General features: G+C 57.4%; 1 protein-coding gene across 3 annotated transcripts in view; it reads right to left on the bottom strand.

Annotated features, from left to right (window-relative positions):
* Window positions 1–2,642: 2,642 nt before the first annotated feature.
* ZC3H7B (zinc finger CCCH-type containing 7B) overlaps window positions 2,643–25,683 on the bottom strand; it is a 53,415-nt gene continuing 30,374 nt past the window's right edge. For 2 of the 3 annotated variants that reach the window (XM_014864378.3, XM_044779129.2), the window contains 16 exons: window positions 22,590–22,632; window positions 21,824–22,017; window positions 21,154–21,478; window positions 20,143–20,201; window positions 19,321–19,483; window positions 17,679–17,840; window positions 15,814–16,019; window positions 14,621–14,721; window positions 13,191–13,372; window positions 10,568–10,653; window positions 7,117–7,250; window positions 6,866–6,971; window positions 6,619–6,727; window positions 6,258–6,391; window positions 5,964–6,127; window positions 2,643–5,572 (listed from right to left, as the gene is read on the bottom strand). In XM_014864378.3, the coding sequence (XP_014719864.1) occupies window positions 5,326–5,572; window positions 5,964–6,127; window positions 6,258–6,391; window positions 6,619–6,727; window positions 6,866–6,971; window positions 7,117–7,250; window positions 10,568–10,653; window positions 13,191–13,372; window positions 14,621–14,721; window positions 15,814–16,019; window positions 17,679–17,840; window positions 19,321–19,483; window positions 20,143–20,201; window positions 21,154–21,478; window positions 21,824–22,017; window positions 22,590–22,632 (2,415 nt within the window). In that variant the 3' untranslated portion in view covers window positions 2,643–5,325. The remainder of the gene's footprint in view (window positions 5,573–5,963; window positions 6,128–6,257; window positions 6,392–6,618; window positions 6,728–6,865; window positions 6,972–7,116; window positions 7,251–10,567; window positions 10,654–13,190; window positions 13,373–14,620; window positions 14,722–15,813; window positions 16,020–17,678; window positions 17,841–19,320; window positions 19,484–20,142; window positions 20,202–21,153; window positions 21,479–21,823; window positions 22,018–22,589; window positions 22,633–25,683) is intronic. The other variant, XM_014864379.3, reaches the window with a different exon arrangement.

Below are 25,683 nucleotides of genomic sequence, written 5' to 3' on the forward strand. Positions count from 1 at the left end.
ACATTTAGTTTCTTATTTATCCTTCCAGTGCCCTTTGCCTCTGGACCCGGGGGTGGGAGTGCGGCAGGCCTGGTGAGCAGGCAGCCTCGAGTGGACCTGTAGTTTGCACCCTGAGGCTGACTGAGGCTGGACTGGTGTGTTAACCATTCCTCGGCCCAGGAACCCTCTTGTGTGCAAGACTGGCTTACCACAAAGGTGGAGTGGGTAGTTACCTACAGAACATGATTTCAGAGGCAACAGGAAGTACCCTACATGTCTCAAAAATACTCACCTGCTGCATGACATTTCATTCTCAGAGATTCGTTCCTGTGAGCGCTCTGCAGACCCCTTACAAGGTACAAATGTACTAAGCCTCTAAGACTGTGAATGAGTACTTACTGCGCACCTGGCACCAGCCTAGACCTTGGGAGGAATTCAAAGTTAAATAACAAACCTGGCCCGGCAAGTCCCTACCCTTAGGGAATTTTCATGCCACTGAGTCAGCCCACATGGCACTCCCACTCTGCACCAGGGTATCCAGCTGGCAGCATCACCTATGGTCACAAAGGGGCAACATCAGCAGGTTGCTGGGCAGGTAGCTGCGAGGGCAGAGGTAGGGAGAAGGGAGGCCACATACAAGTCTGGAGACACTGGGAGGGGGCTGGGTGGCAGGTGTGTTGGGATTGTCTGCTCTTCTTGGGTTTCCTGACTCGGAGGTCTGATGCCCACAGTCGGTGGCTCCCCTGGTAGGGGTACCTGTGGATGCAGTTTCTGGCAGAGCTCTCAAGGGCTTTCTCTAGAGAGGTGCAGAGCTGCCCCCATCCCCACCCTTGCCTGCAGGTCCCCTGACAGTCACCCCACCCGTCCAGGTGGCCTCTCCTTGGAACAGCTTCCCCAGAGGCAGGGAGGAGAAGCCCGCTGGGGCACTGTGGTGGTGGTGCTCACTGTGGCCCCCACTCAGAGGGCCGAAGACTAGAAACGGGCCTGCGTGCAATAACTGGAGGCTGCTGAAGTCAGCTGGGGCCCCTTGATGGATACAATGTCAGCGACTGATGGTAAATATCTAGGTTACAAGCAGGGCATGGGGACCCACATGCGGAATACAATTGAGAGAAAAAGATGCAGAACGCTAAGTGCACAATGATTACAATGATACGACAATCTTTTTAAGCCTCAATTCCAGTTTCACCTCCTCCAGGAAGCCCTCCTGGCTCCCCAGCCTGGATGAGGTCCCTTCCCTGGCACCTGGAGTGTCTCCCACCACTGCACTTGTCCCATCATCCTACACTCTTCCAGGTAGGGCCATCTCCCTGTGGACTATGGATTCAAGGGAAGCCACGTTTCTTCAGTAATCTGGTATCCCCAGGATCTGAGACCAGGTGGGTGCTCAGTTAATGCTTACCAACTGAGCCAAATGAGGACCAGAAGAGAACTTAGAGGAACTTACGAGAATATAAGAATTTAGTCCATAAGGTTCATTGAAGTCCTGTTTATCTAACTCTCTCTGATTTTCTGAGTTCAAGGGAGGAGCTGATGCAGGCTCATGATCCCTCTAGCCTGAGGATGGGTCTGCATTTTTCTTTCAAGAGCTGTCCCCTGCCATGCCACTTTGCTCTTCCACGGTGCACCCAGGGATACTAAGAACCCCAGAACGTCAGCACTGGAGGGAGCTTTGCCAACAACCTAGTGCCCGGTGGTTCTCGATCTTTTTTCTGCCTCCTTTTTGAGGGTCCTTGGAAACTTCGCTAAACCTCTCTAGACTCTAAGATGTGGACACCAAACGTGCAGAGAAGTGCTCAATCAGGTTGGCTGCTTCTCTTACTCATTTGGTCATTTTTCAAGCATCAGAGACCCTACTGCATACCTGACCCAAATGATTCCCTTTCCTCAGAGAATTCTCAGGCCTTGGACCTCTGTTCCTGGGGCCTCTCCATCCTGCACTTGAAAGCTGTCTGGTGAGGGCCTGCTCATGTGCAGCCCCTCCCATCAGGACCCCCCTCCATCACGTGCAACCATGCACAATCCAAGAGATTTGAAAAAGTGCCTCCCACCCTAGCAGATACAGGTGTCCCTGACAGAATTCCCTATCTAATACACGCTCTCCTTTTAAAGACGAGGAAGCTGGGCCTAAGTAACTTGGCCCTCCTTCCCTGGACCCAGAGCAGCCGGGGCTGCAGTTGGGATCATATTCCAAAGCATGGCACAGCCCTTCACCTTTCTGGAAAAGCCACACCCAGAAAGGGCAAAGAGCCGGCCCTCTGGAACGCGGAATGGCGCACATGGTAAAAGCTGGGAGGTGTGGGTACCACTGGGCAGCCCCACTCAGAAGGCCACAAGCAGGCAGGCTGCAGAAGAGCCAGCAAAGGGTGGCTCCTGGGGCCACTTGTGCAGAGCACAGCTTGTCCCTGCCAGCCAAGCTCGAGCTGCTGCCTGAGCCGGGTCAGCTGGGTTTGCCTGTTTACACAGGGACACAGACCTTCTGCCCCTCACCCCTTGGAATGTCTGCCTTGAGGCATGCCCAGCGGCAGCCAGCTCTGCCCCACAAATACAGAGCAGCCCAGGCCCCCAGACACAAGTGCCAGGCAGGGAGTAACAGGAGCGACACCTGGGGGACAGAGGTCAAAGTGCACACGTTTATTTTCTAGAACAAAGGCTAAAAGAGGCAAGTTTCTTTCATTTTATTTTAAGAAGGACAAAAATTGTTATTAAAACATCTACATTATTATCAAGATACTAGACCTTATGAATATTTAATATTAAAGTGTGGTATTCTTAAATTTTTAATACACAGACATTTTAAAAGGACCATTAAGTTGATTACTGCCCAGCTGAGAAATGCAGCATCCCTCTTTACCCCCTCAAAGGGACACTCATGGGGCGCCTGCCACCCATCACTGTGTTCATCATGACGTTTGATCCCTGCCTGCTGGCAGTGGGCCCCATTCAATACTCTGAGCCTCCCAGGCAGGGTCACTACGGAAATAATCACCCCCGTCATCAAAGTGTACTCCCATTGCCCCCCACCCGACACCCTTCCTCTCGCTCTCTTCCCAGCCCTGTGAGGGATCCAGCCTGGCCAGGCCAGAGAGCCCCAGATCCCGAGGGCCCCGGACGGATTACAGGTTGAAGAACTATCTGGACTCTAATCCTGTTCCTTTGGGTGGGAGACACCGATCATTTTCTTTCCCTGAGCACTTCTGCTCTCTCCTCGCTAGGCTGGGGTGGTCTGGAAGCCATCAGGCAGAGCTGGGCCCAGGTGGGGGAGGGGGGGCACTCTGCCCTGCTGCCCAGATCACCTCCAACCATGGCTCCAGTCCCTGAATCCTTGCAAATGGCCTGATGACCCTGAAAGCCCCTCCTAATTACACCAGGATGGCTGCATTTTCCGGCCAAATTCTTTATCTGTAGCCCTCATTAGAAGAGATTCCTCGGATACCACACACATATATAATATTATATAGAGCGATATATTTAATACCTGTGTATATATGTATCACGGGGGCGACATATATACACACTAAAAACAAGGCTGGTGACAACAGACTGCAACACCACGGATCAGGGAGACAAGTGTCATCGACATTCACGGCCACGGCCCCCACCTTGGGTGTGGTCTCTCCTCCCCTCCAGCCAGACTACCAGCACCCAAACTGCAGTGCTGGTCTGCTGGGGGAAGGGGGCAGAGAGAGGAAAGGATGCATGCCACGATTATCGGGAAAGGCTGGGCAGTGGCGGCAAGAGGAACAGGGTCCCCTGCGGCCTGGGGTGCCCGTCATCATATCATCGCACACTATCAATCCTTGCTGGAGGAGAAATAGGGGTGTTCCATTCTCTCCGTCTCACCCCCTCCCCCGACTCCAGCCGTGGTCCCCGGTTCCTTCCGGGGGGTCCCCACCATTGTGCCAATGGTGTAGGGCATTCTGGAATGTCTAGAGAACCAGGGGAGGCTGGGTCTGCCCAGAGCGGGTGGGAGGGAGAGGAGGGAGTGCACGCAGACACGTCAGATGAGAGGATGGGAGAGGGCTTGGTGGGTGGCGGCTGGGGCTGGCTGTCAGCTGGGGTCCCAGGCAGCTGGCCAGGCTGGGGATCAGGGAGGGGCTGGGAAAGACAGTCATAACTGTATGTCCAGGTCTAGGGGAGAAGGGGGAGAGGACCATGCTGGGTCCCCAGCAAAGAAGGGCTGTGTCTGATCCTGGAGTGGCCCACGGTGCCCGGGGGTCAAGTCTCCCTTCTCTCCACATCCCCTAACCACTCCCCTCAGCACCTCAAGCAGAACCTGAGCCCATGGGTGCCCTGCCCGTTACCACCTCGCCCCCAGTGGGCATGGGGAAGTCACCTTTGTTGCTATACTCCCTACGACCATCCTCAGAAGGGGACTGTCCCTTCACGGGCTGCTGAAAGATCAACCCCTGAGCCTCCCTCCCCCAGCCCCTAGGCGGCGCTGCCCGGACTCCAGCTGCACATGGACTCAGAGACTGTGACATCCCTGCCCAGGGCCTGGAGGCTCCTGCCAATAACTGGCCGTGAGTCTTCTGACCACAGTTTGCACCTCAGCTTGACCTCATGCCATGGGCTGGAGACCCTGGGCCGATCACTCCTCCCTTCTAGGCCTCAGTGTTCCTATCTGCAAAATGGGGGTTTGGGCTGGGTCATCACCAAAGGCTCTGAAGATCTACAGTCTACATTCAATGGCCCATGAGGGAAAATGGCTGGGCTGTGGCCTCACTAGAGACAGCCAGACTCCTCAGTCAGCTCCAGAGATCATCTAGCCCAGTCCCTCCCACTCTTCCAACCAGAGGGAAAACTGAGGCCCAGAGGGGAAGTGACCAGTACAGCGTCCCCGGCTTCATCCTGGGGCTGCATTTTAAAGCTAAGTGGGGCCTCCTACCCTCTGTTGTGTCCTGATCTGCCCCCAGGGAGGCGGGGGTGGGGTGACGGTGGGGCAGGGAGAAGGCCCTCTTGCTGCAGATTCAAGTGGGGACCCCAGGCTCCCCAGCCCTGAGCTTTGGGCCCCCTTTAGGAGCAGACAGAAGTTAAAGCTGTAGGCTGAAGCTGGAGGGGTCAGCTAGGCCCCTCCCTCCCCAACCAGGAAAGCGGAGGTTGGGGGGGAGGGTCTGCCCAGGGTTTCAGTGGGATGAGGACTCCAGGACCACAGCTCGTGCACCTGGGTATGCAGACGGGGGCGGTGGGGACAGAGAAGATGGACAGGGCCCCAGGGGGCCGGGGGCTGCCTGATGAGGGCGGCCCCCCACCCCCAGCCCTGGCCTGCCCTGGCCCTTCCACCAGGCCCTTGGTCCCCATCCCCACCCCTGACCCTAGGACTTCACCCACAGCCAAGACCTGGCTCTACTCCCCGCTGACAGTGGCAGCAGCAGGAGCCTCTGGGGCGGCACCAGCGGTGTTCCCGTCTTCTTGCAGCAAGAAGTTGTATTTGCCAAAGTCGTCGTCTCGTGGGCACAGAAGCATGTCCTTGCGGGCCTTGGCCAGCTTCTGCTTCAGCACCTCGCGCCGGTCCAGCCACTCGTTGAGCTCCTCCTGCCCGTGAGCGCAGCGGCACTTGTCCCCGTCTGGGCAGGCCTTGCCCTTCTGGAGCCTGTGGGCGACAGGAAGCTCACTGCCCGATCCTGTGCCTTGTCCACCATGGCTGCCGGACCTTGGGCCGGCTGCTTAACCTCCCCCGAGACAAGCCCATCCCCGGGCAGCTTCTGTCCTGGTGAAAGCTGGTATGTCCCAGCCTTCTCCAGGATTGACCCAGAGCTGCAAAGTATGGGTCTGGGCAGGTCTGAGTCCACCCCTCCAATCCCACCCCGTCCTGATGCTCCTCACATCTGGGAGCAGCTGTTCCTGGACACACCACACCCTGCACGCCATCTCCAGGCCAAGAGGAGCCAGTGCTAGCCACGGCCTCCATCTCCTCAGGCCCACTCCACACGTCCACCCCACAGCCCGCCAGGTCCCGCCAGACCCACCCCACAGCCCTGCACCTGTCACAGAGCCGGAACTCGCCCATGGGGAAGCGGTAGGCCCAGCCGCTGGCGTCGCTGTCAGATGTGAAGACCTTCTCCTTGTGCTTCTCGGACTGGATGTGCTGCTGCCACTGCTTCTTGCTGTTGCTGTTCTTGCCGCAAAGCCAGCAGTGGTAGCCCATCTGGGGGTACAGCCACCATGGGTGCCCACTCCCCACACCTCTTCCCGGACCATGTCCCCCAGGGAGGCTAAGCCCCTGACAAGGCCCCTCCAGGTCAGGCTCAGACCTGGCTCCCAGCCTGTGGGATTACCATGATATCGGCATAGTCCGTGGGCATCTGGATCTGCTTCTCCCCTTCCCGAGAGCTGATGGGGGTCCCTTCCCCCGGCTTCCCTGGGTTGTGTTTCTTCAGCCACATGTCATAGGTCTGCTGCATGTCCAGGACTGGTGGGAAACAGGGGACAGAGTGCCTTGTGAGAGGGGCTTCTTCATCCATTCTGCCCCATGACCCCTGCTGGGCTGCCCAGTCAACCACAGATGGCCCAGAGGGCACAGCCTGGGCACAGAAAGGGCCTGGGTGGCAAGGGGGTTATGGCAGGGGTGCTTGAGCCTGCCACTGAGTCGGGGTGCCTGGTAACGAGGGTCCCGCCCCACCCAGACTGCCCACTCACTCTTGTTCTCCTTCATGAAGGTCCACATGTCCCTCTCCTCCGGGCTGTGTGCAAAGGAGCAGTTCCCCACATACTGGCACTTGCGGCCATTCTGCGCATGGATGCAGAGCTGTGGGTGGGCGTGGGAGGGCCTGCTGAGTCCGCTGGATTGCGTCCCTGTCCCAGTCGGCGGGCAAGCCTTCCTGGGTCCCCATGGCCCCCACACCTGAGGTGCCACTGCCACCCTGCCACCCACCCCGGTGCTCACATCGTATTGCTGTGGGAAGTTGCGAATGGATGGCAGTGGTCTCACTGACACCCATTTCCTCTTGGCCTTGGACATCACCAGAAGGACCCGCCGCTCCTTGGTCCAGCTGCAGGACAGAGCAGGGAGCTGGTTGGGGAGGGTTCAGGCCAGAGCCTTGGGCTGTGTGACCTCCACCGTGAGCCCTGGCATCCTTACCCGTGGCGCTCGCTGGGGCCCCGCCCCCCCCGGCACCCGCCCAGCCCCTGGCTCACCAGTGCCGTGCCTTGGCGCTGCAGTACTTGAGGTCTTTGTCAGGCTCCACCACCTGTCCATTCCTCCAGCACTGGCCGCACACGAACTTCATCTGCAGGTCAAAGGTGCTGGGCCCGTGCGTCCGCGGGGCGCCCTGTGAGGGAGGGGAGCCAGTAAAGCCGCAGGCACTGGGGCCGACACCCGGGGTCTGTTGTGCAGGTGGCCTCTGGGAGCAGTAGGGCCACCCAGAGCCCTGGAATGTGCTGGTCCATTACCACTTTCCGGCAGGAAGCGATCCCTCAACTCCAGGCCCCATGGCTTCTGAGTGTGGGAGCCAGGCCTGGGATGGGGTTCCTGACTCCTGATCAAGGATTCTCCGCTTTATCTGAGTAGTCTCCACAGGCCTGCTCTGTGGAGCTGCTGGCACTTCCCTAGGCACAGCATGTGACCCCCTCACCTCTCTGCCTTTGCACATGCTGTTCCCTCTGGCTGGAATGCCCTTCTTCTGTTCTTCATCAGGCTTGTTCTAGAAACCTTCAAAATTTAGCTCAAACACTACCTCCTCCAGGAAGCCTTCCCTGGAGCTCTCCTAAGTGGCAGCTGCCCATCCTATGAGCTCCCACAGAACCTGAACTACCTCATCTTGACCAACTCACCTAGTGATGAGGGCTCGACCTGGTCGAGAGCAGGGCCCAGAGGGTGGGCAGCCACTTCCAGGGGCTGGGCATACAGGAGGTTGCCTCAGGCGGCCTCTAGGCAGCCCTGGACTCTAAGGCCCTAGCATGTTCATTCCCCATCCTCTGCCCCAACCATTCCTTTGCAGGCAGGAGGGCCTGTTCTTCTGCACTCCTGGGACAGGGTGGGGGCAAGAGGTGGGACAAGTACCCACCCAGCCTTGTCTCCTGCCACTTTTGACCCCTCACCCAGCCATGCTGGCTAACCTGCTGTCTCTCCCATTAGCTGGAGCCTCCCTGTCCTCCCCAGAGCCTCAGATGGGGGTCCCCCTTCTCTCCTCCAGACTGGCGGGTCCCTGTCCCCTGCCCTGGGAACACCCGTGTCCCTAGCACTGCCCAGCCCAGGGCCTGCCCTGGAGTAGGAAGGGGATCTGTCCTTGCTGCTTGTTGACTGACCCTGGCCTGGTGCTGGGAGACTGGCAGCCTGGCTCGGCCCCAGGACAACACACATATCATCCCCAAAACAAGGTGAAATCACGCCTTTGTAACTGGGACACAGCCTGTGCTAGAGCGGGCAGGAGGCGTGTCCACATGGCTCCTGCTTTCTAGGTGCTCCACTGGATCCCCACAGGAGCATGAGAGGACCCACTGCAAGGGGAGGTAAGTGGGGCCCGGAAGGGCTTAGCCGCACCAGGTCCCCGAGCTTCCTTTTTCACAGCTGTACAGTTTCACCGTCTCCTTGCCACAGGCCTAGGGGGCAGATGTGATCACTCCCATTTGAGCAGAAGCAGAAGCTCAGACAGGTTGCTAACCCACCCACGGGGAAGTGGCCTGAGGACGGGGACCTGGGCTGAGGCAGGTGCTCATGTTTCTTTGTGGGATGGCACAGGTGTGCCATGGGCACGGGGCCTGAGCAGCTTCTTCCCTGGCATCCCGTCCTTGGCCTCACAGTGCCACTGGCCCTGCCCTCTGATAGCAGAGCAAGCAAGACACCTCATTCATGGGCTGTGGCCAGGCCCGGCACGGAGGCCCTGTTCCTGTGCGAGGAGTGGCATTTTGGGTGGGCAGAGCGGGCCCCTGGCAGCAAGAGGGAGTTGAAGCCCGTCAGGGCACCCTCAGGCAGCTAGGCCTGCCGCCGTTCCTGGGGACCCCGGCAGCAGCCTTGGGCAGGATGATGGAGGGCCAGAGGGATAGGAGGTGGCAAGGACTCAGTATTCTCTTTAGAAGACGATGCTGTAGGTCCAGCCTGAGCCCTTCACTGCTTCCTAGCTGGGCTCCGGCAGGAGCAAAAATAACACACAAAGGGAGGAGGGGGAGGGGAAAAGAGGACTGAACAGGAGGGGGATGACCAGGAACGAGGGGGCTAAGGAGACAGAGGGAAGACCCAAGGGGGCCAGGCAGCCCTGTAGACAGCCTGGCCCAGGCCTGCCCCACCAGCCAGCCTGCCCCGCTCCTGGCTCATGGCCAAAGCCAGGTTGGCCTCAGGAGGGGCAGGGGCCCAGCTTTCTCCCAAGTTGATCAGTGGGCAGGACTGGCATGGTGAAGGGGTCATCCCTCATGTGGAGGGCATGGAGGCCTCACTTCCCACTCACTGCCTCCTGGGCCCTGAGACTACCCCGTCTGTCCCCACTGTCATCTGAGGTTACAATGGTCCCAACCTCCTGAGGAGGGTATGAGGAGCAGGGATGGCAGGGGGCAGCTCCTGTGAGCCTCGCACCTTCCCTGGGAGACAGCAGGTAGGATTATGATCCCCATGGTGGATGGGGAATCCTCAAGGGTGACAGGAGTGGTATGGGGTGGGGAGGGGGCAGAGTGAGCTCTAGACAAGATGTCAGAGAAGCTGGGATTTACTCCCCTAAGTGTACTCCTGGGCAAGTCTGTAGCATGCTCTGAGCCTCAGTTTCCCCATCTGCAAATGCCACAAGCAACAGCTCACTTCTTCAGGACCAGGGTGAGGATCAAGAGGGATGGGAGATGATACAACCAGTGGGTGAAAAGTTTGGGGAATACTAGGCTATTTACATGGTCTCAGAGTATCTCCCCAGAAGATATTTATTGATTACAAAGGGAACAAATATAACTTCACAGGAGAGGAACCTTTATAATGGAGTTACCTTTAATCAAGTTGTAACCAGTAAAGGGACAAATGGAGATGATGTGTGTCCCGAAGAGTGAACTGAGAAGCTATCAGCTCTGTGGTTTGAGGAACCATCAGACCATCCCAAAGGGATGGGCCTTTTACAAAACAATCAGCTCTCCAAAAATGGCAACGTCGTGAAAGACAAAGACGGACTGAGCAACCGCTCTAGATTAAAGGAGACTAAAGAGACACAATAAATGAATGCAATGTGTCACCTGGGATTTGGGGACGATTCACAGAATTGGAGTAGTATACCATAATCTGAATAATTACACCAATGTTAATTTTGGCATGTTGATAATTACACTGTGGTTATCATGTAAGAGAGTATCCTTATTTTTAGGAAATACACACTGAAGTAAACGTTTAGTGGTAATGGGGCATCACATCTGCAACTTACTCTCAAATGGTTCAGAAAAGTGTGTACATTTCTATATGTAAACCTATGAGTATATGTACACACACACACAGAGGACAAAGTGACTATGGAATGTGGTAAAATGTTAACATCTGAGGAAGCCAGAAAAACGTATACACGAATTCTCTGGACTCTTCTTACCATTTGCTGATAAGTCTGAAATTACATCTGAGTAAAGGGATGGGGGATGGCCTTCCATGGGGCTGGATCCCACCCCCAGCGCCAACCTGGGGCCTTACCAAGCTGCTGCTGGCCTTCCCTGCATGGGCCTCCATCTGCTGCCAGTATTTCTTGGATTCCTGGACGATGTCTTCATGGGTCATGCCTGGTGGGGGTGGGAGCAGACAGAGGCATCCCTGAAGGGGCTCAGTGAGAAAGGCAGGGGATCTGTGAGGGGCCGGTGCCACCCCCAGGCCCAGGCAGAAGAGCCCCATTCTCTAGTCAGGTCCTGCCAGAGAAAGCTGTGGGGCGCAGGGAAACCACTCATCCTTGCTGGGCCTGTTGTTTATCTGCAATTGGGGACGGAGGCCTGCTCCAAGCCCTCGCAGTACTGAGAGGAGAAAATGAGGCCACGGGTAGGAAAATGCGGGAGAATCGCATTGGCTCTACAGCATGGTGATCCCTGCCCCCAAGCCAGCAGCCCTGTCTCTTCCTTGACCCCTGCCTCCCTTAGTGGGGCTTCAAGCCTGATCCCTGCTTGGCAGCCGCTGGCCCATCACATCTTAGGGCTCCATGCCTGGCCCAGCCAGACTCCCCAGTTCAGCGAGGGGTCATGGCTCTTCACCGCCAGTCAGCAAAGGGCAAACACCCGAGTCTGGTGGCCCAGACCCTCCTAATCTGACAGCTAACACTGAGCCTACCTTCTGAGGTGTAGCTCGGAGCCTCTTCCCTGAAGCTTACTCTCCCCTCCCAAACCCCCTCCCGCGTTCTAGGCCCTTTCCCAGAACTGATTTCGTTTTAGACCTTGTCCTATGGATACCGCTCCACGGTGCCCACTTGTCATCTGGGCTTACTCTGCGCCAGGCAACTCCACTTGACATCCACGTTCTTGCTGATTCCCAAAGATGTGTCCAGCCTAGACCTCGCCTGTGAACTGCAGACTCCCACGTCTGGCTGCCTGCCCATCTCCACTTCAAGTCCAACAGGCAGTTCAGACTCCCCATGGGCCCCACTGAGCCCTGGTGCGACCTCAGACCTGCTCCTCCTTCAGCTCCCCATTCTCAGAACATGGCAACCCCATTCTTCCAGTGACTCTGGTCAAAAACCTTGGAGTTGACCTTCACACTGTCCTTTGTCTCATTCTTCGTATCTGGTCCATCAACAGCTCCTCCACCAACAACTCCTCCCACAGCTCCACCATCAAAATCCACCCAGAACCTCATCTGTCCTTCCACTTTCACTGCTGCCAACCTGGTCTCCCTGCACCCGCCTGCCCTCACCCCCCATTCTCCACCCAGCAGCCAGAGCTACTTTTTAAAAACATTGATCAGATCATAAGACTCCACCCACATAAAACTCTCCAAACCCTGCACATTGTATTTAGAACAATCCCAGCCAGTTCTATTTATGACCTAGAGACTTTCACACACTCTGGTCCCTGCCCACCTCTCAGGCCTCATCTCTGACTCCCTCTCCAAGGCATTAAGCCCTCGTGGATAGACTTTCTGTAACAAGCGTGCTCCTGCCTCAAGGCTTCTAGCCTTGCTGTTCCCTCTGCCTGGAATGCGCTCCCTGCCCTCCCCTGCTCAAATGTCACCTCCTTAGAAAGGCCTTCTCTGATGGTCTTACCCCAAATGCCCCTGCCCCGAGTGCCTCTCCATCCTACTTCTTTGCTTTACTTTCCTCCCAGCACTGAGGCACATCTGAAATTACACTACTCTATTTCATCAAGTCAAGAAGAGATAGATTGGGGTTTTTTTTTCTGATTTTTTTTTTTGAGGAAGACTAGCCCTGAGCTAACATCTGCTGCCAATCCTCCTCTTTTTGCTGAAGAAGACTGGCCCTGAGCTAACATCCGTGCCCATTTTCCTCTACTTTATATGTGGGACGCCTACTACAGCATGGCTCGCCAAGCAGTGCCATGTCTGCACCCAGGATCCGAACCGGCGAACCCCGGGCTGCCCAAAGTGGAATGTGCGCACTTAACCAGTGCACCACCGGGCCGGCCCCAAGAAGAGATGGATTGTGAGATGCACCATTATTTTGTGTTCCACACACACAAAAGAAATGCTGCTAATACAATTATGACATGCAGTGGAGGAAAATGTGCATCCAAGAACAGAGGGAATACAGGATTTATTACCTTTTCTTACAGTGCCTGCCTTGCCCTCATTCACAGATGTCAGATGTTCTCTGAGAGCGAGGACCTTGAACAGGTCTTGCTCAGTCCCCTGACACAGAGCAGGTGCTCAGTGAATCCCTGGCAGATGAATGAATAAGCGAGCGAGTGAACAGCTTTCAATCTTCTCAACTCTGAGGCAGAGATTACGATCGCCATTTTACAGGCGAGCAAGCGGAGGCTCAGCGAGGGGTGTGACCTGCTGATGCCCACCCGGTGGCCAGTGGAGTGGGAGCCCGGCTCCGCCTCCCTCTGCCTCATCCACGAGTGCTCCCCTGGCAGTGCCTGAACAAGGATAAACCCAGGGCCTTCCGAGCCTGGAATCCCCCTGAGAGCAGAGTCTTTGCATTGTCTGGATGTTGAGGAGTCTAAGGAGCACCAGTTCCTCCAAGAAACCCCTTCCCCCAGTGACTGCCCTCCTCTGAACTCCTGAAGTCTCCCCCTGCCACCTGCCATCGGCCTGGCCCATCCATCCTCAGCCAGTTCCATGCCACCCCTTCACCTGCCCCTGTCCAGCCGCCCACCTGAGTATTGCTGCAGCAGCCAGACTTTGAGCTCGATGAAGCTGTGCGCGAAGTGGCAGCTGTCTTCGCGCAGGCAGCCATAGCGCACCTCGTGGCGGCACACGTCGAACTGGAAGTGCTCCTGGAACTGGCGGATCTTGGAGTACTTGAGGGAGGTGGAGCGGACGATGTGCACCAGGCACCTGGCGGGCAGGGGGCACCATGCAGTCTGCAGCCCCCAACCCTCCCCTACCATGCCTGGTCGGGCCACTCTCCCCCAGTGCCCAGCAAGCCTGAGGGGAGGGGCCTCTCCCAGGTGCCTCCTGCCCTGTTGACCATTTTTAGAACGTGATGGTGCAGTAGGTCAGAGGCGGGGGTCCTGCACTCTGGCAGTCCTGGGTTTGAGTCCCAGCTGTGCGCCCTCCCCTGGCCTCAATCTGGGGCCAGCTCAAAGATGAAGCTGCCAGCAGGAGGATGACACCAGATCCCACTGGCCATGAGGTTGGGAGAAGGGACATTTCCCTCAAGTTCCCCAGCTTGATGCTCCAAAGCTGGTCCTGCACCCAGAGAAATACTAAGTGAGTACTTCCTCTGGGCCAGGAATTTTTTTAGATTTTACTTTTCCTTTTTCTCCCAAAGCCCCCCAGTACATAGTTGTGTATTTTTTTAGTTGTGGGTCCTTCTAGTTGTGGCATGTGGGACGCCACCTCAGCATGTCTGGATGAGTGGTGCCATGTCCATGCCCAGGATTCGAACCGGCGAAATCCTGGGCCACCGAAGCAGAGCGTGCGAACTTTCCCGTTCGGCCACGGGCCGGTCACAGGGTTGGCCCCAAGGGCCAGGAATTTTAATTACCCTCACAGCAACCCTAGGAGATTGGGATCATCATCAACTTTACAGATGAGGAAACTAAGGGTCATAGTGGCCAAAGGACATTAAACAGGCTGTTGACCAGACCGAGATTCGGACCTAGGTCTGTCTGACTCCAGGGCCTGGGCTACATCATCCATACTGGAACAGAGCCAAGGGGAGTCAGAGGGAAAGGTAGGTCCAGGCCTGACCCAGCCATACCCACCCCCGCCACCGTCCGACACCAATGTCACTACAGTGGAGGGCACCAGATGGGAGTCAGGGATGTGGCTCCCCACTTGCTGGCTGAGTAAGCTACTTCCAAGCCTCAGCTTTCTCATCAGTACTCGAGATAGTAACTCCACCCTTAGGGGACTACGGAGACCATCATAATTCCAAGAGAATGCTTGGAATACAGAGATGCTCAGTAAATGTGGTCCTGTCCTTTCCCGGTAGATGCTGGATCTGAGTCCCAAATTCTGCCCCTTGCCTTAACACCCCAGGTCTCCCCTCTGGCCTTAGCTGCTCCCCAGGCATCTGAGCTGCTCCAGGGGGTCTCTCCACAGCCTCCAGCCCCGGCCTGGGCTGCAGGTCCCACTCACTTGTTGTTGTAGAAGCTGTGCTTGGCAGCCAGGTTGGAGCAGACAGACGGCGAATCCTTGGTGCCTTTGCTGATGATCCGGGGTTTACTGTCAAAGCAGATCTGCCCGGGGAGGGGGTGGGCTGGGATCTGGCATGGCCACCCAGGGAGGGACAGACTGGGTCCCTGCAAGCCTGGCCCTTAGTTGGGGGAGTGAGGAAGATTCTGAATTCCAGAGTCTGCAGCCCCCACCTCTCTGGCTCTAACTGACAGATAACCTGGGCCTTGGCTCTCTCTGATCCCATCACTCCACAGGCCTGGGGCAGGGGTTACTCCATGTCTCTGAGCCTCAGCCTCCTCAGCTGGAAACCGAGGATAACCACACCTGCTCTGTCCCACAGATTCACTGTGAAGCTCAAAAGGACATAATGGAACTGCTGGTGCTTTGTAAAGTCATGCAGCCAAGCGGCTGTGAGCCCTGACTTGCAGGCTGACTGCTCCCTGAAGGGAGTGGGTAGTCTACTTGCTCTAAGAGTCCGAGGGAAGGGCTGGCTGTGCAATGGATCAGGGTTGGGTTGAGCTGCACCAAACCCTGCCAGCAACCTGGACCCAGAGCTCTCAGTCCATGGAGATGGACCCGATGTTGTCTCTGCCCACATTCCCCAATGACTGGCTGGGGAGGCAGGGGCCTGGCAGGGGCTTCTGTGACAGCTGTGGGGAGGGCATTAACAACAGCTTGGTGGAACTCCTGGGATCAGAGCTGAGCCTCAGAGGGTCTGAAAGGCCTCCAGGGACAGGGCACAGCCTGGACACAGGCAGGGAAGCAGGCAGGAAGGTGCGGTGGGCAGTAAAGGCAGCACAGCAGGATGAGGAGGCGTGGGCAGAATCGAGATGAGTGCTTAAAGAGCCTGGCACCAAGCCTGGCCTGTGATGGCCATAAGGAAAGAACAGGTGTGGTTACTCTCCTTCTGGCCTCAGTTTCTGCCTCTGCAAAATGGGGGTGCTGGACAGGATCTGGGCTCTCTCATGACAGGATCCTACGGGCCTAACTTTCTGACAGTCCAAGGACTACTGATTCTAAGGTCACACCTCCAAAGCCCGCAGGTTCCAGAACTGACATTCCACCATGCAGGGGACCATGGAGCCCCCTCTGCTGGCCTCGTTTGTGCCATCACCTATGGAAGTGGCAGGTGGGTGGGGTGGGTGGGCAGGTACCTCACAGAGGAAAGTGAAGATGCCCTGGTGCTCCTTAAGGAGCTTGGCGATGGTGAGGCTGCCACGCTTGACGCCCCCCAGTGGGTCGAAGAGCAGGTCGCGGTTGAGGGTGCCCTTCCGCTCCTCGGTCCACACGTCGATCTCCTCCTGATGGTAGGCGAAGGTGCAGTTATCCCCGTACTTACAGTCCTGCTTGTTAATCATGTCTGCAAAGAGGCAACAGGACACACGTTCCGCCAGGCGGGACGGCAGCCCATAGTGTCCCACACCCACCGCTGCGGCTGGAGGGGCCAGCAGCCACCTGGTGGGGCCCAGGCTCATTTCCCACAGGTAGGGTAGTTGCCTGCCGACCTTGAGGACTTAGGAGAGGCAGAGCAGCAGAGTTCGGGGAAAGCCCTCCCAGGCCAGGCCCCTTCTTTGCTCTACATCTGGGTGTGTATGGGGGGGATCCACATCATCATCTGCAAAGCAGGGCAGTCATCCTGGCTCCACCACCCCACAGGGCTGCCGTGTGGGTCAGGCGAAATGAGAGGTGTGGAAAGGGCTTTGTAGAAGTATACAAGTCTCTAAACAAATAAGAGGGATTTTATTATTACTATTCACCAGGAAAATCCCACTGGTTAAGGGCCAGGACCTGAGAGTCAGCAGACTTGGGCTGGGATCCCCTGCTATTCCTGAGTCTCAGCTGTCTGTCTCTCACACAGCACACTGGGTTGCTGTGGGCATTAAGTAAAATAATAAATAAAACTCCTGGGGGCCCGGGAGTTGGGAGGGCAGCAGGCTCATAACCCAAAGACCTACCATTTCTTGGGGGTGGGAACTGTTTTCCTTCCTTTCTCTCCCTCCCTCACACTCTAAGTCTGCCCAGCCCCATCTCTCTGCCAAGCTGCCGGCACACAAGGACGAGGGGGCCAGATGCCTAGGTGACCACCAGGGACTGTGTTCTGCACTGTCACCAGCTTTGCATCCAGGGGGGACGCCCTGCAGGGAAGGGCTCCCGAGATCCAGGCGCTGCCTGAAGGAAGAGCAGGGGACGACCAAGTTCAAGGTGCAGAGCGTGTGCAAAGGAGTCAGGGTTCAGTGTATTTAGGGAATGGTTAGGGCAGACGGGGGAGTTGCAGGTCTTGCAGAACTTGGATTTCATCACACTGGCTGGGGCATGGCCGACGGAGGCCTTCAGGCCCAGCAGCGACATGTCTGTAAGATCCTGCTGGGAGGACAAGGAGCTGGTCCGGAAAGCCTGGGTGGGCTACTGCCACAGGCTGGGTCGGGGGACAAAGGTGGAAACTGGGGACGGCTGCTCCCAAAGCCTCGGCTCCCTCACCCAGAGTTGTCATAAGAATACGTGATGGTGGGTACAAAAGGGTAACACCATAAAGCACTCCACAATATCGCAACTGGTCATGGATTGCCGTGCAGCCTGCACCAAGACGCTTGGTTGGCGAGTAGAAGGAAGCAAATAAGGTACATGACGAATGTCCGTTAAGTATCAACCAAACTGAAAGGAGTGAGGACAAGGACAACATCATAATTTTTAAAAGCTAGTATTATCGAACCCTTACTATGAGCCAGCCCTAAACGGTTCACATGGATTCTCTCCACATCCTTCCAACAGTCCTTTAGGACCTGCAGGCTCTCCATGAACTGTCTGACCTTCACACTGGAGAGCACAGGCTGCCATATATAACATCGCTTACATTCCCACCTGTCTACAGGGCTGGTCAGGGTGGGAGATGCTCATTCTTGTGTGGGATTCATCCTCAATGACCCACACCTGCTCTGTCTACATCTGTCTACCTGTGATGGGGAGCAGAGCAGTGGCTGGGTATGAGAGGAGCTGGGCCCGGGCTGTGCTACCCACCCACCTTTGCACAGGTAGTAAGAGCCCACGAAGCTGGTCTTGGTGGGCCGGGGCCGGATCCGCTTCCAGGTCTGGTCCTCGGAGCTGCGGAGCCGGCCGAGCAGGATGTCCCGCTTGCACTTGTGCTCAAGGCCCTCACGGTAGGTGTAGTCACCCGCCCTGGGGCCTGTGGGTACAGGGTGGATGGGGACTGTGATGCCAGAAGCAGAACTGAAGGGGGATGGCTTACAGGCCCAGCAGTGAGAACTGGCCACTCCCTCGCCTGGGCCTCCTGCCAGCTCTGCCGTAGGCTCCCTGGAGACAGGGGGCCGGGTTGGGCGCATTCTCAGCTCCATCACCTCCCCACCACAATTCTCTAATAAGTCTATGTCCGCGTTGCCCTACAACGAACTATGACGGCAGTGCCTCGCAGAGAGACGGCCCCGACAGAGCCTGCCCCTCTTCCCGCTCCAGATGCACTGCCCAGATTCATCTTCCCTCTCCCTCCCCATCCCTTTCTCTCTCCCCTGCTCCTCTCAAATCTTCTCACCAAGGGCCTCCTCTCCCCTGACAATGGGGTGGAGGGATCTCCTCAAAGAGACCAAGAGGAAATGGCCCTTGTGGGGACCCCATGTAACCTGGCTGTGCTGCACCAAGTGTGCACCCCAAGGCAATGGGCAGTGGGCAGTGGGCACGCAGATCAGAGAGGCAGTCTGAGGTCCATGCAAGGAAGAACTTGCTCATGGGCATAGCCATCCAAGACGACAGCATTCTGTTCCCCGTCTCTAGGTCCAAGGGACCTTTGGCGGGATCACTGTCAGTCAGGGGTGACATGTATGTGGCAGAGGGATTGATGGGGGAGGTCCAGCAGTGGGTGGGTGACAGCAACTAGATGACCTCTTGTTAACTTCAATACCCCTGATATGGAGAATTCTCGATGCTAAGACTTTTAACCCTTGGATTTCAAGAGAATACCATTCTAAAACTTCAGGACTGTGGGATTCTGGCAAATGAGATGCTATGAGTCTCAGAGTCTCAAATTCTGAGACTCTAGGTGTGCTGAAAATTATCTACCAACATTGGGCATCTATTCTGAACTGTTTCTATAGTCTCCCTTGGATTCTGGGGGCTGTGCCTAGGAACTACATTTCCCAGACTCCTTTGCCACCTGGCTTCTGGGCAAGATTTGAATTTACCAGTGAGATGCACTCAGGTGAGAGGTGGACCCGGCGGTGGTGTGTGGAGAGAGGTGCAGGCTGCATTTCCTCTGGTAGACGTGTTTGGGCAGCAGCCAGCTGGACTCTGCATTCCACAGCCAGGTACCAGCCTCTGGGCTGTGGGGTGGCCATGACACTGGCCAGCAGCTCCAGCAGCCCCAACCTCTGCGTGAGAGCAGCACCACCCGGCTTCTGGTCCTTGCCATGCAGAGGAGTAGCCCACAGGCCCAGCGGAGCCTCCTGGCTCCCACTGCTCCAGCCTTTCCAGCAGTTTTGAAAACCCCCATCTCCCATATTATATCCCTGTCTGCTCAAGATACCCAGAGGGGCTTCTGTTTTCTGCGCTTATCTCTGACTGGAACACTAGGATGCTGTCTTTCTGGGATTCTAAGCTCCTGAGATTCCCGGCCTCTCTGGGCAGAGGGGTGGAGTAGGAAGGTGCGATGTTACCTGTTTTGGGGTAGCACAGCTGGCAGGCCTGCTTGAACTCGTGGGTGGCAGCCAAAGGGTTCTTGATCAGCAAGGCGGTGTTGGGCATGGAGGGCTCTGGCTGTGACAGGAGGAGGTTGGCCATCTTGGGCACTGGACAATGGCTGGAGCCACCTGGGCCAGCCTGGGCACCAGAGGTGGGGGGAGCTTTATGATCCTCCCCTCATCCCACCCAAGAGCAGAACTGTAGCCCAGGACCCTCCCTCTTCCTCTACCCTCCGAGTGGAGGAGCTCCTTGTAACATGATCCAAGAATCCAGAACATCAGAACTTAGTGTCGGTGCGTGGGTGAGAGTGATCTTGGCCCAGAACCTTTCCTTGACTGAAAGCCCAACCGGAAAGCAGTGAAACAGGAGTGGCCCCGATGGGCTTATGCATATGCTCCAAGCCCCCAAGGCATCAGCAGACGGGGAAGGAGGCAAATCTCAGAGAGGTTTAGTGAATTCCCTGGAGCCACACAGCTAGTGTCTAGGCTGAGGCCAGAGTACAGGCTGCCTAACTCCCAGTCAAGTGCTCTTCTCAACTCAGAACCTGGCTGAGTTCTAAGACCAGGGATGTTGCTAACCCTGGAGAAGTTACTTAACCCTTCTGAGCCTCAACAGATGGCTCAGTTTGGAAGGGGTAAGAAGAGACCATCTCTGGCCCGTCTGCTCTGAGGGGGCCCCTCCCTGGCTTCCTTGGGGGATGCAGCACCTTATATCATGCAGAGGGCTCACCCCCGACTCTGGAGCCCTAAACCATTTCCTCTGGAGCCCGGGAGGGCATGAGGTGCCTGGTCACTCACCGAGGAGGCTGGCTTCTGAGTACCACTTGAGGGACGATGGTCCTGTGAGTTGGTTTCCTCTGTAAGGATAAGACATGGGGTCACCTGCCCTGCTCTGAAGGGCATGAGGGGCCCTCCTAGGACTGTTTCTTACGTATTTCCAACTCAGAGAAGCTGCCCAGGCCACACATCCTCTCCTGTTCCTGCTGATCCCCGACTCTCCCCGACAGCCACTGCCCAGGGATAGAGAAGTGTCCCAGCCTGAGCAGGTCCACCCTGTGCCTCCACCTTCCACAGCCCCTACTGCCCCTGGGAGGAAGCCCAAGCTCCCCAGCCTGGTTCACAGGATCTCTGAGACCAGCCTCAGGTCTTCTAGGCCCCCAACCGGCCCTGCTCTCTGGCCAACTGCTCTGCTCATCTGCCAGCCCCTCTACCAGGCAGGCCTGGGTGGCACTGCTGCCTCTGCCCACAGATGACCTTCTCCTTCAAGTCCCTGCTTAGCCATCACCTCCTCCAGGAAGTCTCCCTGGGGCCCAAGGCTGAGTGAAGTCATCTGTGTTCCTGTAGCCCCGTGAATCCCCCTCAGTCGTGAGTACCCTGGGCTAGGTCTGACTGTCATAAAGCCAGTCTTGCAAGGGCCCAGATGGGTGTTTCCTCTCTGGGTCCCTGGCCCCCAGCTCAGAGTGGCAGTGAAGGAGCCCATGGCCTTGCATCCCTTCCCCCAGCCTCAGGATCATCCCTCTGGGACCCCACCAGCCTGGCAACCCCAGGGCCCAGAGAGGCCAGGCAGAGAGCACCAGCCTGCAAGTCTGGAGTCCTGGACTAGCCCAGCCCTGCTGTTTGATCTTGAACAAGACACCAAGCCCCTCACAAGCGCTGCAGGAGACACAGCAACTCAGACGAAGGGGTGAAAGGGCCTGGACTTTGGCGAAACAGCTATAATTCCAACTCTGCTCTCCAGAGACCGAAGATGTGATGGCACTTTACAAACTGCTATGGGGGAGTGGAGGGAATGTGCCGCCTGGGCCTCACCCATGAAGGAGTTGGGCTTGTCCAGGGAGCCACGAGACGAAGACCCGAAGCTGTCGAGGGCGTCCAGCCGGGTCTCCGAGTATGGCAGCAGGTCCAGGGAGTCCAGTGCAGAGCCTGGGGGGTCGAGGGCATCCAGCACAGAGGCAGCCAGCTTCTTGGAGGGATCCATGACGAGACCAAAGGAGGCAGGGGGCAGTGGGCTGGAGACAGGGATGGAGCCACCCACCACAGGTGGTAGCAGAGGGGTCCCGCCGGGGAACACGGGTATCAGCTGGGGCAACTCGCTGGGCACACCGCTGCCGGGCAGGCCACCCTGGACCAGAGACTGCGAGGTGGGGAGTGGAGGGATGGGTTAGAGAACTCGAGTGCCCAGGCCTAGGCAGAATTGGGCACTGTGGGCCCCAGGCAAACTGACCCCTCTGGGCCTCAGCCAGGACCTGTCCCACGGAGTGGAGCCAGAGATCTTTACAGCCCTTTCTAGTTGCACATTCTGCAGCTCCACATGTCTATCCAGAGCGGGTCCCTTTTCCTCCCAAGGCCTTAGTTTCCCCAACTGTGACATGGAGACAGGGCCTTCCCTCTACCCCCCTGGGCCATGAGGATGAATGTAATGGGGTCCCAGGTGGGAGAGGGGTTCAGGGGAGCAGAAAGAGGCAGCAGCATGGCTCACTAGTGAATCCAGGAGGGTGTCCAACTCCGGACCAAGGACGTCCCCATCGGAGAAGTCGTCTAGGCTCTCGGTGCCGGGGAGGGCCCTGCTGCTGCTGTCCAGGGGGGCCAGCAGGTCCAGAACATGAGGGAACAGGGGCATCGTGGGGGTAGAGGGGAGGGGGGCTGGGGAGCCTCGCAGGTCCACGTAGCATTCTGTGGATGGGGGGTGGGCTCAGTAGCCGCAAGGGGGTCCCGCTTGGTGGGAGTGGGGGTGTCCCAGGGTCCTGGGGTCCTCATCCAACACCTTCCCACCTTTCCTAAGCTCCTGCCAGGAAGACTGCCTGCCCCGCTGGCCCAACCCCAGTGGCGGAGGCTCAGTTGCAGCGAAGGAAGCCACCACAGTGTGGGAGAAGGTCCTTCAGTCCTACAGTATCTCCCTGATGGGCCTAGCTCAGGGCCTGAATATCCTTCCTCTGGGGTGAGCAATGCCCTCTCTAAGGGCTTGAGTGGAGCACCAGCACTACCCGGTTGTGAGGCAGCCCCCGCCCTCCCCGGCTGGAAAGATGTGCTCTCCTTCCTGCAGGGGAGTCTGTTTTCCAGAATCCACCATTTTCTTTCACGCTTCAGTGAGTCCTCAGGGCAGGGAGCCCTCAGGAGCCCCTATCTACAGGGCAGGGGCTGGGAGTGGCTTGACCTGTCTGACTTCCCAGGGGTTTTGTGAAGGAGGGTCTGAGCTCTCCCTGGGGCCCCATCTCCACCCCATCCCCTTGCATGAGGGAGACTACCTGTTTCGATGTCATCTATGGACCCCAATCCATTGGAAGTTCCCTGTGGAAAGGAAGGACACGGTGGGTCAGGCAGACATGGGCTTGGAAGGCCAAGGTGCCCAGCACTCAGGGCCCCGGGTCCCTCCCCAAGTGACTATTGCTCATATCAACCACAGCTGGACAGGCTGGGCTGGGAGGCGGGGGAGTGGGGTCAGACACCCCTCCCATCTGCCCCTCACACTCGGGGGAAGTGCCCTCTGAGCCTCGGTTTCTTCACCCGTCACAGGATAGGGGCCATACCCTGGGGAGGGGGTGAGGGTTTTACCGAGCCCTCCACACACTGTGCCATGCAATAGTTTGCAGCTCAAAGACAAAAGTGCTACTCTGAATCACCAGTGTCCCCTCCCCCAATTACAGGCTGACAGGCTGGGTGGGATCCCATGGCCACCCGTGGACCTCCTGTTGGAGGGAAAGCCAGGCCGAGCTTGCTCTGTGGCCTTGCCACGCTTCTCATCTACTCTGGGCCTGTTTCCTCACTCGTAAAGTGAGGATGATACAGTCACCACCTCCTAGGACCATTACAAGGATGAAATCACTTGACATTTGTGCAGAGCTTAGAACGGTGCCCGACACACTGGAAGAGCTTTACGTGTGTGTTAAATGTGTAGCATGAAATATTAAATCCAAGCTATCAGGAGGCTGACCTTGGTGACCTGGATGTTCTGATTCACCAGCCTCCGTGTTCCATCCCCATGGACTCGCCTGGCTCATCTCCACCTGTGGGCTGTGGCCTGAGTCACTCCTTGAGCCTGGCATGTCCTCCCCTTCTCTGAGTCCTGCACAGTCCAGCTAAAGTCCTCCTTCTCTGCTGAGGCCCTGGGTGACCCATCTCCTTTGTGCCCCCGTGGAAGCCGAGAGGAGGACCAACCCTCACTGCTGGCCACCCCATCCTGTGGATCAGCAGGAGCAGCAACAGCAACAAGATTTATCCAGCGCCCTGCCTCACACCAGGCCGGGGCCAGTACTTCACACCCTTTCGCGTTCAGCCCTTGGCCCAGGTGCCCTGCGAGGTGTTGTCCCTCGGCACAGAGATGTTGGTCCAGAGAAGCTGCCTCTCACGGTGAGAGTGTCTGCTGACTTGGAAGCTCATCCTGACCCCATCCCCTCTGCCTGTGCACTCCCCACACCCATCAGCACAGAGCTCCTCCTTCTCACAGCCCTGAGCCCATCCTGGGCACACAGCAAATATGTGCAGTTCAGTCTCCCAGGGCACGCGTGGCCATCACAGACAAGCTGCACAAACCAAGGCCATCACGTGGGATGAGGGGGCTGCTCCTCCCCCAGTAAGTAGATAAAATACTTGAGGGGAGAAAAGAAGTGCCAGATGACCATCTCTAGGGACAGCTGTGCTTCTCCCTGCCCAGTGCTGTCCATGGCCCTCAGGACAGACACCTTCTCAGCCTCCTGCCCACCAGGTGGCCCCAGCCCAGCTCTCCAGGCTCGCCTCTGCCCTTTTCCTGCTGGTGACGCTCACATCGCACTGCAGGTGTATGGGGCACCTCCTCTCTGGCAGGCAGTGTGCTGGGAGCTTTCATGTCTGACCCACTGCAATCCTACAACTGCCACAAGATGGCAGGTGCCAGCACCTCTCTGGGAGGTGGGGAGGCCCCCTCAGACAAGGGGTGCACTCAGGATTTGAACCAAACACGCCCAGCTGCATAGCCCACGTTCTTTTGAAGCCCAGCGGGGAGAACTGGTTTTGTGGTCCAGGGCGTGCATTTCCCTCTCCTGCCTCTAGGCCTTTGCTCAAGCTGTTCCCCCGGCTGGAGTGTCACTACTCTGTCACCTGTCTGAATCCTGCCATCCTGCCTCTGTGAAATTCTCTCCCACCAAGGCTGCCTCAGGCTTGGCCTGTCCCTAGAGCTCACAGCCCTGCTTGCGTCTTGCTCTCCATGCTGCCAAGAGGCAGCTCGGGCATAGACACCGGGCCCGCAGGGCCTCTGCCGCTCTCCCGGGTCACGAGGCGCTCCCTGTGGGCACAGCTCGCGTAGTCTCCACTCCACATGTGCAATGACTGACTAGCTGAATGAACAGGCCTCCCATGCGGGAGTCCCACAGGGATCCCAGCGGCCAGGCTCGCACCATGTCTGTGTACAACTTACACAAGGTCAGGGGATCTGGCTGGGACGCTCCCCTCCCACCTGCGTGCGTGCGTGTGTGTGTGTGTGTGTGCGGGCCTCCACATGCACAGCACCATGCTGGTGCACTGAGGCAGGATCTGACCCAGTCCTCTCCACTGTGGGGTCCCTTCTGCTTCACCTTCTCACAGACCCCCATCCCTGTGACCAACTTTGGCCTCTGTGCGTGTGGTGGGCCCCAGCAAGGTTACAGGGATGGGTGAATGGTTTGGCAGGGGCTGGGGCATCCGATGCCATGCATGGCACATCTGTGGTCCCCTGGCTGCAGACTCAGTGGACAGTGAGGATTGGCCCATGTGGGCATTCCACTCACATTTGCTGTGGCCTTTTGGCCATGGTCATTCAGTCATTCAACAGATACCTTTTGAGCAGTTGCTGTGCCCGCCCACTGCTGCTCTGCTTGCTGTGACAGGCAGCTGATATGTCGCACACTCACACACTGGCCTACAAGGACCCTAGAGGCGGGCTCCCCACTCCCTGACCCCTAGAAGAGACTTGTGAGCTGGGCTGGTAGGGAAGGAGAGCAAGCAGCGACCCTGGCTCAGCCGCCACGCTGCTGGCTTCCCAGCCTGCTCTCACTTCATCCACGCAGTCACCCTGGGAACCGTGCACACTTATTGCCAGTGCACAGAGGGAGAGCCAAGGCTCAAAGAGACGCAGTCCTTTCCCGTAGGTCACGCCCCAAGTGAGCGGAGACTAGGCCTGTCCGACTCCAAGGTGGCGCCACGTGGAGGCACAGAACAGAGGAACCCACAGTCCCTGCTCTCGAGTGAGCTCATCATGGAGCCAAGGAGACACACACGGTCATTGGTGTGTGAGTAGAAGGAGGTGAGGATGCACTGGGATGTTGGAACCAGGCTGTGGAGGAGCCTGAATGCCAGGCTAAAGTATCCAGATATCGATTAGTAAGATTA

This window comes from Equus asinus, chromosome 4, assembly GCF_041296235.1.
Source record: "Equus asinus isolate D_3611 breed Donkey chromosome 4, EquAss-T2T_v2, whole genome shotgun sequence".
NCBI classification, from domain to species: domain Eukaryota; kingdom Metazoa; phylum Chordata; class Mammalia; order Perissodactyla; family Equidae; genus Equus; species Equus asinus.